The sequence below is a fragment of the Corvus cornix genome, chromosome 4A, assembly GCF_000738735.6.
Source record: "Corvus cornix cornix isolate S_Up_H32 chromosome 4A, ASM73873v5, whole genome shotgun sequence".
Lineage (NCBI taxonomy): Eukaryota > Metazoa > Chordata > Aves > Passeriformes > Corvidae > Corvus > Corvus cornix.
In genome coordinates, this window is record NC_047058.1 from 13,773,055 (window position 1) to 13,792,780 (window position 19,726).

The window sequence follows — 19,726 nt, forward strand, 5'->3', positions numbered from 1 at the left end:
GGCTACATAAGCATTTAGGAATAGGTACTGTGTGGAAAAAAAACCTAACAGAATAAAGCTGAATTAATTTCATTTTATCTTGTTCTCCTCCACCAGCTGAGGCTGGTTACTTACACAGATTCCTTTGGGGTTTGAAGAAGATTTATTTTCATTTTTTCTGTGTTTAGACACAGAGGAGGAAGAGCTGCTGGTCTGTGAGGTGTTTGTGACAGTGGGCTCCTGGCTGAAGGAGCTGTTGTCACTGCTGTGCCGCCGGTGCACAGGCTCGTCCAAGAGTGGGGACAACGGAGGGGGGAACAGCTTCTCTTCTCTTTTCTTTGTCACCTTCTTCACCGAGCTACTGCTGCTCCTGGGACACAGAGATAAACCAGTTGCACTTCAAAAATATTGGTTAATCCCCCACAGCACAAAACTCTAGATTTTATTTACTGGGAAGCCAGCCCTGCCCTCCAATCTGTCCTGCAGTCCCGTGCCCTCCTTGGTAAGGCACAAGGGGACAGCAGTGAAAACAGAAGAGCAGCCTCTGCCTTTTCAATGACTGCAGAAACCTTCTGCTTTGGAGGACAACTTGCAGTCCATTAGTACAAATTGCACCCAATTTAAATGCTAATTTGAGTCAGTCTTTATTTGAGAGGTCGTAGAGGTTCTGACTCAGCAAAGTGCTGGAAAGTTTTATGCACAGGGTTAGTTCCTTTGACATCAAGTATGACTATTTATGTGTTTAACATTAAGCATCTTTTTAAGAGGTGGATTAGGGCCCACATAAGCAACCTTTGCAAAAAAACCCAAACAGCACATGGCAGCATATAAACCAAAAATAGAATTTATAACAACTATAAAATGATAACCATAACAAGATAAAAATTATTTAACCTCTAGAATAAAACCAATGTTCAGCACTATATTAAAATGATACATTGTAGCTGGCAAAAGCCCTTGAGCAAATATTGGTTGATGAATTGAACGTGATTCAGAAAATGAATGTGGTTTTGACATGAAATCTCAAGTAATATGATAAACTATTGTCTGTTTTATGTACAGAAATTGTTAGCTGGCTAGAAACAGCAGCTGTGATGCACAGTAAAAACAGAAAAAAACCCTGATAGACCTTTCTCCACTTAAATTCATCAAAAAAGAAAAAACCAAACCAAACACCTCACTGACTGCTTAATATGTTACTCTACTCATAGATTTTTATTTCAGGTTCTGTCCCAGCTCAGTCAATGAAGACAACCTGAATTTTAATCTTTTGTTAGACATCTAATATTGTACTACATGATCATTTACTTTTCATGATTATTGACTAAAATTTCAATAACAAATCAAGTCAACAAGAATTTATGTTTTGTTCCCACTTTTGGTCAGTGTCAGGAATTATAGATCAACTTTGCCTCAAAGTAACCTGGGAAAGAGGAGAAGGTGACCCAGGTTTCCTTACTTCTTTTTTTTGGTGCTCTCTCTCATTTCAGTCTGGCCTTTTCTGCAGTTTCACTGACAGTATCAATATCTACACCTTGGCCAGTGCCCTACTTGGGACCTTTGATGATACAGAAATATTTTAGGCTTATCTGTGAAACCACAGAGTGAAATCAAACAAGCTCCTCATGTTTTAAAGCTCCTCTACCCAAAACTACTTTAATTCAGCTGAAGCAGAGTTAAAAATATCTTATTTGAAACCCTCTGATATAAAAGATCTTAGACTGAAGAAATAAAACAAGCTCAAATTCATATTGCCTCACTAGGATGGATGCTGTCCTTCTTGGAAAACACATGGGTCTGAAGAAGATCAAAGACAAAGAACCATGTTGGAATAGACCGGCAGTTCTTCAAGGAGATGGATTTTGTGCACATGTGGTCCTGCAATATGTCCTCCAAAAGGTCTCACTCAAAGCTCCATCTGTTCACTTTCTGACCCCCAAAGGGCATTTTGGAACTCAGACAAGCTACCATAGTTATAGCACAGCAACACTCTGAACTTTTTCCAGAGGAAAGTTTTCCAAAGGAGGGTGAGCACTGCCCTGACAAAGCCTGCAAGTGTTCTTGGATTGTACAGCAGCAAAGACACAGTTAATGAAACACCTGGGAGCAGAACCCAAACCCCCTGCCTCCCAAGCACATGCCCTGCACAGGGCACCCTGAACATGCACTCATGGGTGGGAACACAGAGCAAAGTGGTTTTCTGTGCCGCTGTGCACGGAGCAGTTTGGAGCTCTTCACTATTTTAAACTTCACCAGTTCACTTCATCTTTGGGCTCGGACACAAGATGGGGCAAACCAAGGAACAGGTGCAGCTACTCAACACTGGCACATAAATCATGTTGGAAGAATTAACCACAAAAGAAAAGGCACTGGAGGATATTTCTTCTACATAACTTACATTTAACTCCACCCCCCCAACAATACAGTTTTAATTGTCTGTTGGTTTTTTCTTTCTTTTCTTCCCCTATTGGCCACTTAATCCTACGAGTTTTTGCAGGAATTAAGCTGATAATTTATTTAGCAATGTTACCTCCCTTAGATTTACGCTAAAGCATTTATGTTAACAATAACCTCCATGAAATAGGTTGTTACCAGCAGTTAACCAGATTGTCACTTTGCTTTGGGCTGTTAATGGCCTAAGAAACTGATCTTTGATTGCAGGAATTGCTAATTTTGAATGAATTTATTGCAATAATTACTGAGACTCAATGGTTTAATTTGCTGACATGATTGTTAGTTAAAATATATTTAAAATCTAGGGAGAAACACAATAAAAGTGCACGGAAAAACTACAAGCAGAACTGATGGTCTTGTGGCTGCAGGGTTTAATTTTTTGTGTCTAAAAAAGGCCAATTATCAAAGAAGAAGGTTCCCCATCTGCTTTTTTTTTTCCCCAGCCTGGTTTCTTTTAGGGTAGAAAGCAAGCAAGCAAGTAGGCAACAAGAGGTCAGTGCACGAAGAAGGGAGAATTTCCAGCTACTCTCATGTTTCAAGCTGCACTTCTTTGCCCTTTCTTTATCCTCTCCTTGTGGTATGCAGTGGTGTCTCTGGCCTGTTAGTGAGACAAAGCCACTGTCTGTACCAGACACTTGGCTTTCCTTTGCCTCTACTCCCCCAGCCCACAATCAAATGCTGCACATTGATGGTGTATCTGACTTTTTGCAAGGGGTTTGCAGGGAAAGGTCACTCCCACATTAGCCTGGACCATATGGCAGCACCTGAATGGAGCTAAAGTCATTGTCATAGATGTGAAGGCTGCCTGTGCCATGAAGGAACCCCAATGAATGCTGCTGTGACTACCCAAGGGATCAACTTATACATATTGCCAAAAAAGGTGCATCTTCAACTAAAGGTCAAACAAAAGGGAACAGGAAATTTCAAAAAACAGAAATGCAGAAATGCTTGCCTCAGACAGATTTCTAGCATGCCTGCTAGATGGTGGGCATGTTTCACTGGTACGAGTCCAGTTTGACTCACAGTTTGCACCACCAAACAACTCCCTGTGTTGTTACAAAAAGCCAAATACTGGTGGGTAGTGCTCTGTCTGGACTGGGTCTACCACTCAAATATTCAGATATAAATGGTATTCAGCAGCACATCAAATTAGTGCTTAAATTAAAATTAGAGTGCCAAGCAAGTAAATAAAAGTAAGCAATCCTCTGTTGCAAAGCAGGCAGCTGATCTGACAAAAATTCAGCTTCACAGAAGTGTTTCAGCGTATTCCTATGAAAACACTGAAACACCTATTCCTTCATTTGCTGTAAGCATCAGAAATAAGGGAAACACAGTGGCAATAGTTTGAATAGTATATTTTAAGTGTCAGGTCAGATTTTGGGAAAGGCATCAGCCCCTAAGGATGTGAGGGAAGGAACAGAGAGGTAACTATGGCTTATACAATGACTACCTAATACAAACCTGCTCTCTGGTTGTGCAAGCGCCTTTTGAGTTCACAACTGACCATTTGAAATTTCTGAACTCAAACTGTACATGCAGTCATAGAAACTTGTGGAAATTAGGCATAGAATTGCCCTTATTAGACACTTGACCCTTTAAAGATTAATTGTACATCTTTGCTATATGAGCCCATATATTTAGGGAAAGACAATGATAGAAATGTATCCAAATACCTAAACTATAGCAAGGGAGACAATGGGAGCTGTGAAAGCACAGGTGTGACCTATCCCTCCCTGATTCCTCCAGACTCCTGAATGCCTCGAAATTTTGGCCCAGAGATCATCATCGTTCTGTCAAAACACTCTTGTATCTATAAAAAAGCCTAATAAAAATCTCCAGTGCCTGTCTTGAGGAACTTGGCTTAGTGGCACAGTGATCAAGTTCTAATGGGAGAGACCTACATTTCCTACGAAGTGACAACATCCACCATGAGACTTAACACCTTCTTAAGGGATGAAGATCATCATCACACCTGCAGCTGACTCACCCTCATTTCTCAAAGTCCTTATATAGAGTTCTAAAAGAAAACTTAGAACTTTTGGGAATAAAAGACCAAATGGGAAAGCCTGTCTTTCAACCTTTTACCCCTGAAGTTTTATTTTCCCCCATGCCCTTGAACAGTGGACTTTCTTCTGCCTCCCCTTAAAATTTTACTTAACTCTCTGGAGAACAGAACCACTCCTGACTGCTTAAAAATGAAATTTTTCAATTTCTGGAAATTTGTCTTCACACAGTTCATTCAGGTCCTTGATCTTTTGGGAAATACATTGATCTGTACTCAGCTGCATGTCTCTGGGAGTTGAAAACCTGAACTATCAAAAAGTATTGCAATTTTTTCAAGCAAACTCAGAAAACACTAGTAAAAAATGCAGTGTGATCCAGGCCTCAGTTACTGACGTGGAAAAGAAGTCAGAAAATTGTGCTTCAAAACTTCAGGCAGATGAGAGAAAAAGCCAGCATATGGAAATAACTATTGATGGACACAATTATGTTTTAAGAGAGAATACCAAAGGGTTGAAAGCTCTGAGGAATCAAATTAATGACCTGGAAAACAAGCTCAAATTAAGAAACATCAGGTTGGGGGTGGATGCTTAGGGCCTGATGGTGACAACAATAGAAAGATTTTTTTTTAATGGATTGTGGAGGTGTTGGGGATGGATAATCCTTGATTCCCTCTGCAATATATCTCTGCTCATTGTATTTCTAGCAACAACAATCAGGCAACACCCATCACGATCTTTATCAAATGTGCAACATGTTACAGATCCCACTGTAACTTTTAACTCATCTTCTTTTTCCAGACTCCAACTCTGATTTTCTCAGTGGCTGAATGAGGGGCTAGTCCACAGTCTGAAGTTACTGCATAATGACACCAGAATAAACAAAACGATGCTCAACCTTCTTTAGGGATTTTAAAATTAGTGTGCTATTTCATAAATTATTTCTAAACTTAATCTAAATTTAGCTATCCTCACATTGTTTTCAGAAGCACATTGTGATTTTGATTCTTCACTTATCCTAGTGCGAAGCAGAAAGAAGTACTCATCTCAAAATCATAAAAGCACAAAATTGGTAACAGAAGGGAACCGGACTCTTCGGCTATTTATAGAATGTTAACCTTGTGACTCTGTAATCAGAATCAATATTTATGTGGCACCTGTTTGCTCAAGCATTATAGCCATCTCTGAAAGACACTCTGAAAGGCACAAACTATTGGATGGTGTACCTGCTGAGACACAAAGCACGTATCTGAGACACTTGGGATGGTTACCCCTGGCATTGCTGTACACACAGTTAAAACAAAGAGGCAATGAACATGAGGCAAAGTCACTATTTTGTTCAATAAAACTGGGAACTGTCTCTTAGGCAAATGATTTAAAAAAAATAATTCCAGGCAATCAAATAAATACCACTTTTAGCAGGATTCTCTATCCATAGAGTTTAAAGGTGATAGAGGCAAGAAAGAACATTGGAAGGGGGTTGAAGAGTACACCAGGACTGTGGTGGCATCCTGAAGTCCTGCAGTCCATCAGAAGGAGGAATGAATCTCCTCCAAAACCATGTGGATTCTCTTCCTGATGGATGGGAATACCAAGCCCATCTGACTCTACAGACAAAGACATACAGAACAGCACTATGAAATCCCTCAAGAATGTTATGTCAAAAATCCACTTACTCTTTAGTGCTGCTTATTCTGTGGTTCGGTATTGGAGAAATACAAGGTGGGAGCAGGCAGGAAGCCGGAGGGTCCTCCAGGCGCTGCTTCTTGCTTTCAACAAAGGTATCCAGGCTTTCCGTCTGCTTTAATAAAAAAGATGGAGAATAAAAGATCCAGCATTTATGCACAACTTCACTGGCCATTGAGAGGGCCTCAGGAATCTCAGTGTATTTCCTTTATAGCAGCAGCAGTTAAACTACTGGTCTAAGAGAAGTGAAAGTCACCTGAAATCAGGGCTAAATGTGCTCTGAACACATGACATGAAGTTATGTAACAAGTGACATAGGAGATAATTAGGAAGCAAAATGTCTCATGTGCTAAAGTTATCTTCTGTACTGCACTGGAATTTAATTAATAATTCAGATGCAATGACTTGATAGCACCAAACCTTATTCAAGTAAATAGCTTTTACTCATTGACCTAATAGATGTTGATGGGAAAACTTCTCTGAGTAAGTATTCCTCACAGGACTAGGAGTAGAGGACTGAGCTGGGGTAGTCATTAACAGCAATAGCTCATTTGAAATTTGCTTTGGAAGCCTCCCTGATGCATGACTTTTGTGCCTGACCTAGGATGACACAAGCAAAGCTGATTATTGTTCTGTCGCTGGAACCTTCATATCAGCCTTGAGCCCACTAGTAGATGGATAAAATAAATCTTTTAATAGCATGATTTAGAAACACAAATTAGTGTCTCCCTACCCTGCTTTAACTCTTGGTATACCCTCAAGTTATCCTAATTGGCTTGTTTCCCCTTGGCTAGCGTGAACAATCACATTGCAACTGAAGGGGCTGATCAGAGTCCAGCTTATGCTTGCACAGGCCCAGAGCAAGATTCTGCATTTTGTTACTTCCTGAATCAAAGTCTCAGTTAAGGAAATTATGAGGCTCCAACTTTCATATAACACCCCCTTATTGTTTTTTCCCCTGGGAGCCCTCACTTTAGTTGCCAATACTCCAGTTGTGTTTTAGTCAAGATTCCTTCTCCATGATACAGACACTCCACTAAGTTACCCAGGAACAATTATTTATATATAAATTTATATATATATATATATATTTATATTATTAATATATAGTTAATATGCACCCTGGTGTACTTATACATACACATAAGTATGGACATTTATACATCCCTCTCCTCTTTTTTTCTCCTTCCTTCTTGCATCTCTGTAGTGTGCAGCTAGAAGATATATTGAATAGAAACCTGCTGAGTTTACTCATGTGATTATTTCCACTTAATTCAACAGGGAAGGAGCCAGTGCAGTGACTCATTTAGGCAGGGGTGCAGACCCTGTGTCTGCCTGGCATCGTCTGTCATTGTCTTGCATTAATTCTCTCGTACCATTGGACTGCTCAAACTCAGGATTTCAAGAAGTCCATCGCAACAGAGAGCTGAAGTCATATTCACGATGATTTATAAAATTTGGGGTATAAAAAAAATACATTTTGATGACTTCTCACAGGCAGACCAGAGTACAAGCATTTCAGCTGGAAAAACTGACTACAAAAATTCATTTAGGACATAAAACTTCAGTTTCTTTTCTGAAAACACATTTAGTTTGAAGTGCAATGTCATATCCCACAAGATAGGGTACCCTTGGGCATAAATAACATAAAACACATGATAAAACATAATGCCTTCAGTCAAAATATATTTGCTTTTTCAGGTAGCTGTGTAGAGAAAGCAGCTAGTTAAGTAAATTATATTTCTATGAATCACATTTGTTTTTACCACAAAACAATATAAAAACTAAATTCACCAGGAGCATAAGCAAGCACCATTCCATTGACTTTGATGAAGCTTGTTTAAACCAGCAGTGAAAATGCCTGAATTCTGCAGACAATGAACCCCTCCCTTCCAAACAGAAGTCACATTTTCTGAGTATGGCTGAAACTGTACCAATATGAAATCACCACTTTCTGCAGATTACAGAGCACTGGAAACTAACAGGCGAGTGAGCAAACACAGTGAAAAAGCTTGTAAGACAAATCTCAAAAAATACATTGTTTATTGATTTTGTCGGCTGGGGTTTGCTTTTTACTAGTTTCTGATGTTAATTTGGAGTGCACTTGTAAATGTCTGTCCTTTGTAAAACCAATAAAGCCTCAGTGCTGTGATGCCTCCCCATAGCCCAGCTGCAGGTGCAGTGACGAATCACTGCCTGTGGTCCTGACTTCCAGGGTGCACAGAAACTCAAGTGTTTTCCTTTAAACAATGAAAGTGACTTACCTTGTGTTTCCTTTTGGATTTTGTGGAGGGTTTTTCAGCTGCTGGGGTAGGGGACTCTCGAGATGGTCGCCTGTGTTTCACATTTGCCTCTCTTGGTTCGCTTTTCACAGACGTGGTCTCAAAAGTTTCCTGTCCAGGTATCCTAGAGAGTAAACTAAGGTCTATTTTCACCCACAGAGATTTGAGTTCTTCATATTCTCTCAGTGGGGACAGAAGTTCATTTTGTACAATTGGGATAGGAGAAAAGAGCTGCTCCTCCAGGTCATTGCTGGTCTGGTCGATGGATGTGTTGCTGCCATTGCTCGTTAAGCTACTTACGCTGAGGATGTTACTGCCAGAGTCCTTCACTTTGACACCAGTGCCAGACCCAGTGCAGGCTGGCAGCACCTTCGCCTGCAAGCTCTCCTCCTGGTCTGTGTTTGAGTCAGAAGTAGATGAATCCGTTTCAATGAATTCCCGGGACTTTGGGACAATTTTGCTGGGGCCTCTGTACTTTTTCTTCTCTGAAGTGAGACCTGTGCTAGTTCGTGGTTCTTTCCTTGGAGCTGTCTTCCCAACTGCTGCTTTAGTTCGAACCTTTGGCTGCTCGGGGGGTTCCTGTGTGTCTTTTTCTTTGGGAGTGTTGCTGGTATTATTTGGTTTGGGCCAGTTATACTCTTCTACACTGGAAGTCCTTTCTACCTTTTTGGGTTGCTTTTTCCCAGTAGTCCTTTGTGAAGCTGGCTCATTATGAGCTGGTGACTTCTGCTTGGAGCTTTTTGCCTCTGGGGTTTTCTGGGCAACCCGTGGTTTGGCTTTCTCTCGGATGGGACTAAGGATCGCCCGGTCTTTGGAATCGCTCGGGGGCAGGCTGCTGTTGAGCTTCCCTTTGTTTGGCCCTTCGGCCTGCTGGTTGCTCTGGGCCTGGGAGCTGCTCTCGCTGTGAGGCTCATTTTGATTGTTGATGATGGTCTTGTTGTGGGGGTTCACCTTATTTAGCCATTTATCCAGCTGCCATTTGTTTGTTGAGGGGGGTTCGGGCTGCAGATTGAAGGATGACAAGGAACAAATCTCAGACAGAAGCAGTGCTTTTCCCTTTAAAAGAGAACTTTTTTAATGTACCCTTTTATTTCAGTCAACTAGTGGTGACTGCTAGTTTTATGGGAGTATTTATGGAGTATTTATGGTTAATTAGGCTTCCTTATCTGGTTTACAATGTGGCCCTGGAGAAATTTAATACAACTAAAAAGTTTAGCTAGTCCCTGAAGACATAGTTTTGTCATGTTGCCTTTCCTTAGTCCCAGCTGAATACTGTGTCAATAAAATCTTCTCTAGCTACTGGCAAAAATCTAAATATTTCTTTAAAGCAATTCAAATGCAGGCCAGAAAGATTCTTCCAAAACCTAGAATGAGTATGTGAGCCACACATGTGAAACAGCAAAGGGAAAAGAAGTCAACAGCATCAAACAGCACAGAACTCCAACATCCCCCTAAGAGGGAGCAGGACTTTGCTCCCCTCCACGCCTCCCCCTCTGGGGAGAGCTGCGATGGCCGTACCTCTGGCGTGGCACTGCGCGACTCCTCGTTGCACTCGCTGTCGCTGGAGCTGCTCTCGCTGTCAGAGTCGGACTCAGAGCTGCTCTCGGACTCGCTGGAGCTGCCGGAGCCGCCGCTGGAATGGGCCAAGCCGGTGGCGTGTGCCGCTGGCACGGGCAGGCTGCTGTGGGGACAAGAGCCTCTCTTAGGGTGCTCCTGGCTTTTTGCAAGTGTTGCCCTGGGGGAAACCACCCAGTGAACCCCGTTCACACCGAATGTCCTCAGCGTCACCTCCCTCTCCTGCAGTGCAGACCCATGAGAGCTCCAGGGGCTGTGCCACCGTGGAGTCACCAGAGGAGCTGGTTGGGTTTGTGACTCATGGGACACATTGATTATGTTAATAACATTACCATCATCATCACCCTCCAGTAAGAAACACTTCAGTGTCACAAGCCTGAGCTTATTAGGCCAATGATTGCAAAAACTAACAATCACACTTAAATAATTCAATAATGGAATCATGGTTTCTTCATTTTTTGCCAGTTCATTTATAATTTATGACCAAAGGAAGGACATCAGGCAACTAATATTGGACAGGACATTTTAAAAATTAATTTTAATGAATACTTTTACACTGCAGTGTACAAAAACTACGTACTTTTGACAAGCCTCCAGGGAGTGCCCAAGAATTTTTTATTTATCGCTTTTTTCCCTCTCATATTTATGATAATGCAGTGAGAAAATAGCATTCATGCTGAAAATAAGCCTCTCTGTGAAACCTATTTTTCTGCATGTTCAACTGTCCTCCAAGATGTATTTGTTAGCAGTGTGCTGAGTGTCATTGTTTTTCTTCAGCATTTGTTTCTAATCCGAGGTCAGATGACCCCAGCTTTTAGCACTACAGAATTCTGCCAGTCTGAGTCTTTATAAACTCATCTTTAATTTCAACTTTTTTGTCAGGGAGATAACCATAAGGTTTTATGTCTCCTCAGCTGATCTATACAGGGACTTTTTGATGATTGATTTTAAATTTGTGAAGCTGACAAAGCAAAGTGTTTGAAAATTGACACCATTTGCTAGTACACCTTTATGGATATTCAATACTTCACCTTAATATATCATACACTGTGTGTGTCCCATACTGAGTGATCCATAGATGCCTACAAGATATAATACAGCTTTGCCTCTGTTTCTATCTGCTTTTCTATTTTCCTCCAAGAAGGATTCAACTAAGCCAAGTACACGCCTTCCTTCCCTTTTCAAACCAAGATGCTCTGTGCATCAAGATGGCCTCTTAAAAAACCACAGTAACCAAGAAACTGGAAAAGCCAGGAAAAAAAGAAAAAAACTGGAAAAGCCAGAACAAACTGATGTGTGACCCTGCTCTGCTAGAATCTTTACAAGCATTGCCATTGGCTTCTGTGACAATAATAGATGGACTTTAATTTTCTTCTTACACTAAGCTACTTTCTCTCCCTCCTTGTTGGTAAAACCTATCGCTTACACCGCGGTTGGTAACAAAACTGTCTCTTTGAGCCTTGCAATGGCCCTGCAGTGCCCATTGACAAAACAGCTTGGTGCTTTAGGGTGCATTAATGAAACAAAATTACTCACTTGGGTAATTGCTACAGATCACTAACTTTGTTGCTCATTAAGTCCATACACTTTTTAATTTTTTTTTAATTCTTCTAGAGGCTCCTTACTCAACTGACTCAAGTAGAGCTCCTCAGAAAATTTCAACTGGAAGTAAAAGGCAATTCAAAGAACAGATGATGAAAACATATAGGCATTTCCAAAAGTATTACGGGAAACTAACCACTGCTGAATTAAAATGGATCTTACATTTTGTATTTAATGTAATTATTTTTGAAAACCATTTGTGCACTTGTATTTCTTCCTTTACCCCTCCTTTTCAGTGAAGCTCGAGAAAGTGCAAGAAAACACATTTTTCATGCAATTTTTTTAACAGTAAACAAGGAAACAGAAAAGTGGAGAAATGTTTTTGTAAGGGTGTTTGCCTTTCACATCAGTATCTTGTAATTTTGGTCTTGTATTTTCTACTTGGAAAACTAATAATAGATGAAAACTGAGCTTTTCTATTTCATTGCAAATATTTCCAAGAAGAATAGAATAAAACAGAAAATACCACAAGGATACCCAAACTGAGGAGACAGACATGGGAATTCCATTCTATAATGCCAGAATGAAGCACCAGCCTTGAAAAAAAGTGTTATTTATGGAATTATCAGAAGACTGAAGTTTTAATTTAAAAATGACTTCTCCCCTAAATCTGAGAGCTTCTCTGCAGTGGTTTGTGCCCAGGCGACCTCCACACGGAGGGGTGTGTGTGGGGCTGCTCACACATCTGTGCACATCTGCCTAAGGACATGCTCTGCTCTCAGGGCTGGCACGTCTGCTCTCATTAGGACAACTGATGTAAAGAATAACACCTCTTATATTAGATCAAAGAAGGGAAAGGCAGTGCCCCAGCCAGACCTTTCCAGCCTTTAAACACAACCTACCTCTCAGCACGCTGGGACTACCATTGTAGCTGGGATGTGCTCACAAAACAACAGGAGTTGTTCTGGAGCAGACTGCAACTGTCTGACAAAGAACTCAAAGGGCAGAATAAAACCATGGAAATAGATAGCAGCTCCAATCTGGCCTTATTTTCTTTCTTTCTGCACACCAGCCTCAGAAAAAGCTACCGTGTGCCAAACATTACTGAGTAACACAGCTCAGCAAGCATGCAGGAACCAGACAGGCTCAAAATAATGTTTTTCATACAAAATACAATGAGGTCATATTTGTCTTTCATCTGGGATAATAAAATTATGCCTTGGCTACACTGGGCAGTTTCATGCTGAAGGCATCATTGCTGATCCTCATTACTAAAGTAGAAGCATTCATTTTCATCATGTGCTTTGGGTTGAGAGCAACTGTGTATGCTTTGCAAAACAATTAGATAAGACCCAAAATGCCTTTCTTAGCATCTCACCATACTAAAGACAGATCCTTGTACATAGATACAAGCACAATCAACTTCTTACAAAGCAGTTCAGCAGAGAAGAAAAAAAGTACACATACATTTCACAAATAAGTGCATGAAAAAGAAATCTTTGCTTCCAATAAAATGAGTTTAGTAGATATTCTGGATTGCCTTTTGTGATTTTTTTTCCTTAAATAAAATGCATCTCTTAGTTCAAAAATACTTGGTTTGAACTCTTTCCAGAGATTTCTGCAGATTTAAAGTTCAATCATGTTTTGAAAGACGTTGGGCTAGATTCTGCAATTCAAGCAGCTGTTATACAAATAAACTGGGCTTCCTCACATAGGTACTGGGGGTTGCCTCTTGAAGAGACTTTCAAAGCAAGTTTTGTTATGTTGCTAAGATCCAGACAAGGAATGCCAGTCCAGACAAGGTTTAAAACGGGTTTAAAGCATTTTATCATCAGACACAAGTCCTCAAAGTGACTAAAGGGGGCAGGAAGGACTGATATTTGAAACTATTGAATTTTTATTTCCCAGCAGGAGATGAGCACTCATATTGTTCCTCAGTGTTTGAGTGGACAATGTTTTTATTTCATGTGAACTGGAAAAAAAAAATTAATAAAAACAATGCTGCACAATGGAACACAGCATTGTTTGGGTAAATAACACTTAGAAGAAAGCCAGTTCATTATTATCACTTGAGATTGGAGGCCCCTACTGAGACCAGTGACCTGCTGTGCTGGATCTGTGTAAATACATGATGAGGCACAGTCCTTGGGCCAAAGAGCTTGCAAGGCAAACACACAAAGCAAACAGCCGAGGTATTACAGTCATCCTCATACTCAGTGTGGGCCTGTCACATTCTCCAAGTGCAAGGCCTCTCTGCAGTTAATAGAAACATCAGCTTTGCCCTCCTTTTAGGTTTGTTCTCCTCATTTTCCAAGCCCTGTGCTCAGCACTTGAGCTGAGTCCTGCAGGGCAGTCAGACGAGCTCTGCCCTGACCCAGAGCAGAGATGTGCAATGGCTCGGCAGGGAGACCCCCGGGACTCAGGCCAGACGGGTCAGTGCCTGCTCACCCCTGTCCCGAGGAGCTCCTCCTGTGCTGTGGAGATGAGAGCCCTGGAGTGACACCCACACTGCAGGGGAAAGGGGAACGAGGCCTCTGTCCCTTGCAAAGGTCACCATGATGATGTCTCCAGCTGCCTGCAGACTGCTAAGCTGGGATCCTTTCTGACAGAGGAGACCTGCACATCTGGAAGCAATCTGGAAGAAAGCTCTTCTGCAGCACCTTCACCCATCTCCCTTCTTGTGCTTTCACAGAGCAAGCGTTTCCCTTGTCCCTGATGATTGCGCACAGCATGGCCACAAAGTATGAGACAAAAAATGCCTTGAAGGAGGGGACAACCACCAGTACCACCAGTACCACCAGTACCTGGAGTAGTTTTCAGCTCTTGCTGAGCTCAAACTTCACTACAGAGCAGCTGAGACTTGCAGGTGTGTGGCTGCTGATGGCTCCTGGTGAGGAGCTGCACTGACCTCATCACATACCAACCATCTTTCTCTCACTGCAGTTCACTCGTATGGGTGATCTGCCCAAATTCAAATGTCAGCCTGAAGCTCGTCTGTTTTTCAAGTCATGGGTTGTTTTTCCAAAGCCAATTAAAGCAGACATAGAATTACTATGTGTCTGGATCATTATGCTGCATAGAGAACCAAAGGCCTGATACATGGCTTACGCTTTTTTTGTTCTTGTTGTCATCTAGACCATTATATTGTTTTCAACATATAATTTACTCTACTGTTGTTATAAATGATCTTCAAAATTAAACCTGCTAGCTACAACAAAGATAATGTGAAATACTCAAGCTCATTAACCTCTAATAAGAAAAATAATAAACTTTTAACCTTGTAAATACAGATGTAAAAAAAAAAAAAAAAGGTATAATTCAGACTACCGCAGTAAAACTCATCAAGGAACAAAACTTCCTAACAAGTCCTTAGCTATCTCCCTGAACCTTCTCCCAATTAGATGTAGTCATATTAATTGCTGTGAAGAGAATCTGGCAAATAGATGCTGCTCTCCAACAATAGGTTTATTCATTCCAACCCCTCCTTTTTAGGGTAATGATGAATTGGCCACTTGTTCCACTGCTCTACTCAGAAATCAAAATGTAAACTTAGAGAAAGCAGAGTGTTGCTGGGCAGTGGGAAATTGTAGAAGGGAAGTGACCAGTGAGTCAACAGTACATCCACACTGGTAATGTATTTCCATTAGAAGCAGCAATCTACAAAGGCTGCTTTACTGCACAAGCCTATATTTAGGGAAAATTCAACCAATGAAATCTGGAAAGGGCAAGGTCTATGCCGGAAAACTGACTACAGGCTTGACAGAGTGCCTGATCTTCCTGTTGAGGCACTGGATTGGGACTGAGATGAATTTTGCTTTGTGTCTGAGAAGAAAATATGTCTGTGCATCAGCTCCTGCTGAGTAAAAGAGAGGCTATGTGGCCTATCCTTAATCTGGCTTGCCTATTTAAAATGCAGATTCCTGAGAACAAAGAGTCTGATTACAAAGGGCACTGAAAATTGGGCGCCCAGCTCTGATCAAGACTTTTGTGCACTCAACCACACTGCAGCATCTACCAGAGCAAACAGCACTTGCTCTTGTTTGCATACTGTTGTAGTTCCACTCCCTACATTTTATTTGAAGAGACAGAAGAACAAACCCTCTCAAGCTGTTTAGAAGCCAGCCCTATCTCTCCTTTGGATCTGTTTCTACAGAAAACCTGCAAACCTGATGGGCATTACTTGGGAGTTACTGGACTCACTGAATTCTGCATAAAAAAGGCTGTTTCATTATTCTAGCAGATAATAATAGAGCAGCACCTAGCAGATTAATATTTAGTGTCAGAATTTAATACCATAACTGTTCAATAACGAAGTTTTATTTCTCTTCTATTCTTACACCATTATCAGGAAGTAATATTCTCTTCTAATTTGAAAGTGAGCTGCCATTTTTTTTATAATGAATTGTTCATATCTTTATCTTCAAACTTATATACGACTGCCATTAGATTGCTTTTTAAAGAAAAGGATTGCTCTGGATGATTTGTTCACTGCCTTTCCACTGGTTAGTATTAAATTATTTAACATCAGGCTGGTAGAATTCAAATCTAAACTTTCAAAGATTGGGTTGACACAGGAACTGAAAACCTGTATCAAGGCTTTTAAAATATTAATCAGCACCCAGGTCAATGAAATGAAATAAGGTGTGGAAATTGTTGCTTCAGCTAACATTAGCACATGTAGTAAGACATCACTTATGATGGCTCTCATGTCAAAACACATGGAAAGGGAAAATGTCTCTAATATGTTATTCACGATGTGGCAGCTGATCTGCCTGTATCAATGCTGAGCACTGTAATGCAAGTAGCAGTTCTGATTTATTTTGAGGGGGAGGGTAATTTACAAGATGTTGTATGTAAAAAGCCACAGTCTCATTTTTCTGTGTTTAAAAGTAACTGTTTTAATCAAAGACTGTTTATAACAAGGTTGATAGAGTTACTGAAACAGATTTTTTTCATATACATATAACCCTTTTATACTTCCAGCTTTAAAGACCATAAAAAAGGATAGTAAAGATGAAAGAAATAAAAAGAATGACAGAGCTAACTCCTATGAGCCACAATCTATGTCAAAGCAGAACTAAAGTGATTGACAGTTTGCATTAGTAATGAATAGAGTGGGGAAAAGCTGCCAAGAATCCGTAACAAGGTCAAAGCCTTCCAATAAAGAATTACATTAGCCACAAATCCTAGGTGGAACTGTGTATATACATCTGCAATGTGACTTTAACCATGGCACTGTTTCTCCTGTCCTATTCTGACACTTTTCTAGGTTTTATTCCTGGTCTTCAGTAAGTTCTGACTCCATCACACCTGCGATAAAGAACAGGTGTAACATACCAAACTATGACATTATAAAAAACAAACAGAAGAGGAGGAATTTTAATGCCACATCTCTAATGGTGCACATAAAAAACTTTCTGAACTATTGGTATGGTAATCACTCTCCTTCCAATATCACAGCGCTGTTATACACACTTGATGTGGAAGAGAAGGGGATTTTGCATATTAAAAGCAATATTGTATCCATGATTCGTGCATGCATCACTCCACTCACCTCAGAGTTTAGAAACAATTTTGTGAGCACGATATTATTCAGGGAATGCAATGTATGTAGGCTTTTTGATGTACAATATTTTCGTGAATAGATTCAAGTGTCAGAGAGCATTATTTGTAGTGTGCCCTGATGTGCTACTGTTTGCCTGGCATCTGGAAGAACAAGAATACTCTCTCTTCCTGTGAGACTCCAAAGGGTCTCATTTGATGTAAATGGAACCACTTTATTATATCAATATTGCCCCACTGAATCAAGCTAGATATGAGGATTGATACACAGGAACTTCTTTATTTTCCGCAAAGGAAATCCTGGAATACTGCATCTTTCAGTACACTTTGTGAATCTTCTGTGGAAGTGTAGAAGCACATATTTGTCCCTCTACTGTTAACAATTTCAAGTTAACATAAAATGGTTTTTAATGAGTCAGTTATTTACACTTTGATTTTCTTTACTACAGCAGAAAGTCCAAGTGTGGTCACGATAAAAACCATCCAAAGAGAACCTCTAAAAGAAAAGTGTTGTGTTTTTTTCTCATTCATGTATGGCAGAAACTTGGGCACGTAACATTCTAAAAGAATTACCCTTCTCATTTTAACTCAGTTCTGCTTCAGTTCTAACTGAAAACAGAATACAGCTTGCAGAGCCCAGTGGGAAGAGAACTGTGGGCTATGGCACCAAATCACACTGGTGCAGATGAATCCACACGACACCTCCAACTCTTCAACATTTCCAGTCTCATCTGTTATCTGAGGAAAGCTAATTTTACTATGCTGAGCAACCAAGGAGTAAGAAAACATTAGAAAGTAGGAGGGTTTTTTCTTTCCCCATGTAAAACAACTCCTCTGAGCTTGAAAAGGTGCCAAAAGGCATATCCTGATCTTCCAGATCTTTACAGCACACATGCAGTCATTTACACCTGCGCACTGAACAAGTGTCCTACATGAGCTCACGAAACCATTGGAGGGTCTCCTCTCTAGGGGAATCCCTTGGGAGCAGACCAGCAATACAACCAGTTTCAGACCAGAGCAAAGGGGAGAGGAATTGGGAACGCAAGCAAGAGGAGGAAAAAAAGCCTGTTACAGGATGTTAATGCTGTCCTTATTTAGAAAAGACCCAAGATTGCTCCAACTGTGGTTATTGTCAGGAGCACGATGAGTAGAACAAGCAATACAGAAAGGGGCAGAGATAAAAACTGAGTACAATCAGAACAAATTGGGTAATATTCTACTCAATGAGCTTCAGCTGCTCACAAACTGGTAGCAATCTCCATGCATTATGCACTGTAGAAAGCATGAAACAGCAGGATTGGTGCTACAGGCATGGGTGGCTCATAGGCATGTACTCAAATGACTAAGGCACAAATAATCCACCTCTGTGGAGATGACTGCTGCACCTTTGTAAAGAGAGACAGCCCCGTGGTTACAGAACCAGTCCCACACTTCAGAATACTGGTTCAATTCCTGTGTCTCCCTGGGATTCAATGGGCAAAATAATTGAATTCCTGGCACTTTGCCCTGTTATTAATACATACAGTATTGTGAGACTCCAAGCATATTTACGTTCATCAGATTGAATTTGTAATAACAGGGACCACAGAAGTACACAGGCACTCATGAAAACCACAAGTAGACACTTCGTTTCACTGCTACTGCCATAACAGTAAAAAGGAATCATCATTATTAATAATGGGCAATTACTCTGAAATAGTTTTTGAAGAAGTATTCCTAAAGGCACATGATGAATTTATGGCACACCACCAGAGCCTTTCATGGATATAAAGATGTACTTCAGCACACGACTTGTTTTTTGAACAAGGAGAAAGCTGTCTAGTAAAATATTAATAAAGCTGAATGCTGAAACATAGGTATCTTCCTTAAAATTCATTGTAAAATGGGGTAAAAGTCTCCATTTGCAGTGAAAATCTTAACCTTTTGTATATTTCTGTTTAATATGATCTCCTTTTAATGCTGCTGATTTTAGCCAGTTACATAATACTTTGCTTTATAGACTTAAAATGGTATCAAAGCTACTTAGGATTAAATATCATCTTGAAGGATGTTATGTTAAGAACAGAGCTAAATCTTTAAGCAGCATCCACCCTTAATTATGACATACATAGGTATTAAGAAAAAAAAGGTGCTTCTCTGAGTGATAAATGGACCTGAAAATCCTTCACAACATTCACTATAAATCACAAAAGACCATTAATAAACAGTCAGAAAAAAAATGACAGTTGCTACAAGTATCTGCTCTCATACTTTGCCTAATACTATCACTGTCATGCTTAAACCTGACATCTTAAATCTTTGACATGAAAACCCTTTAAGTCAAAAGGCTCATCTATTTTAAACAGAATTTTCTATGCTTGTTATTTTGAATGACAGCAAAAGGAAACAGAGAATCTTTAATTCTGTAACCTTATCTGGCGAAAATCTTTCCTTTCCACCTTTTACATCAATCCCAAAATAAAAGGAAGTTCCTAATAGCTTCTGCACTTTCTTGCTGGGATCTTGTGGGCAAACAGAGCTCCATGTCTGCCAGAGGGAGCTGGTGGTGCTCAGCACCACTTGACTCTGCGGAAGCCAAGCCAAAACAGTGCAAACACAGGGACTGCACTGCCTGTGTGCAGGATGAGGACAAGTTTGAAGCCAGCT

The 19,726-nt window shown here is 40.5% G+C and overlaps 1 protein-coding gene across 7 annotated transcripts in view; it reads right to left on the reverse strand.

The window, feature by feature from the left end:
- Positions 1–19,726, reverse strand: part of AFF2 (AF4/FMR2 family member 2) — a 336,131-nt gene that overhangs the window by 31,206 nt on the left and 285,199 nt on the right. For 3 of the 7 annotated variants that reach the window (XM_039571745.1, XM_039571743.1, XM_010403286.4), the window contains exons 10-13: positions 9,920–10,136; positions 8,384–9,403; positions 6,110–6,234; positions 115–349 (exon numbers count right to left, since the gene is read on the reverse strand). In XM_039571745.1, the coding sequence (XP_039427679.1) occupies positions 115–349; positions 6,110–6,234; positions 8,384–9,403; positions 9,920–10,136 (1,597 nt within the window). The remainder of the gene's footprint in view (positions 1–114; positions 350–6,109; positions 6,235–8,383; positions 9,404–9,919; positions 10,137–19,726) is intronic. The other 4 variants (XM_039571747.1, XM_039571748.1, XM_039571744.1 and 1 more) reach the window with 4 other exon arrangements.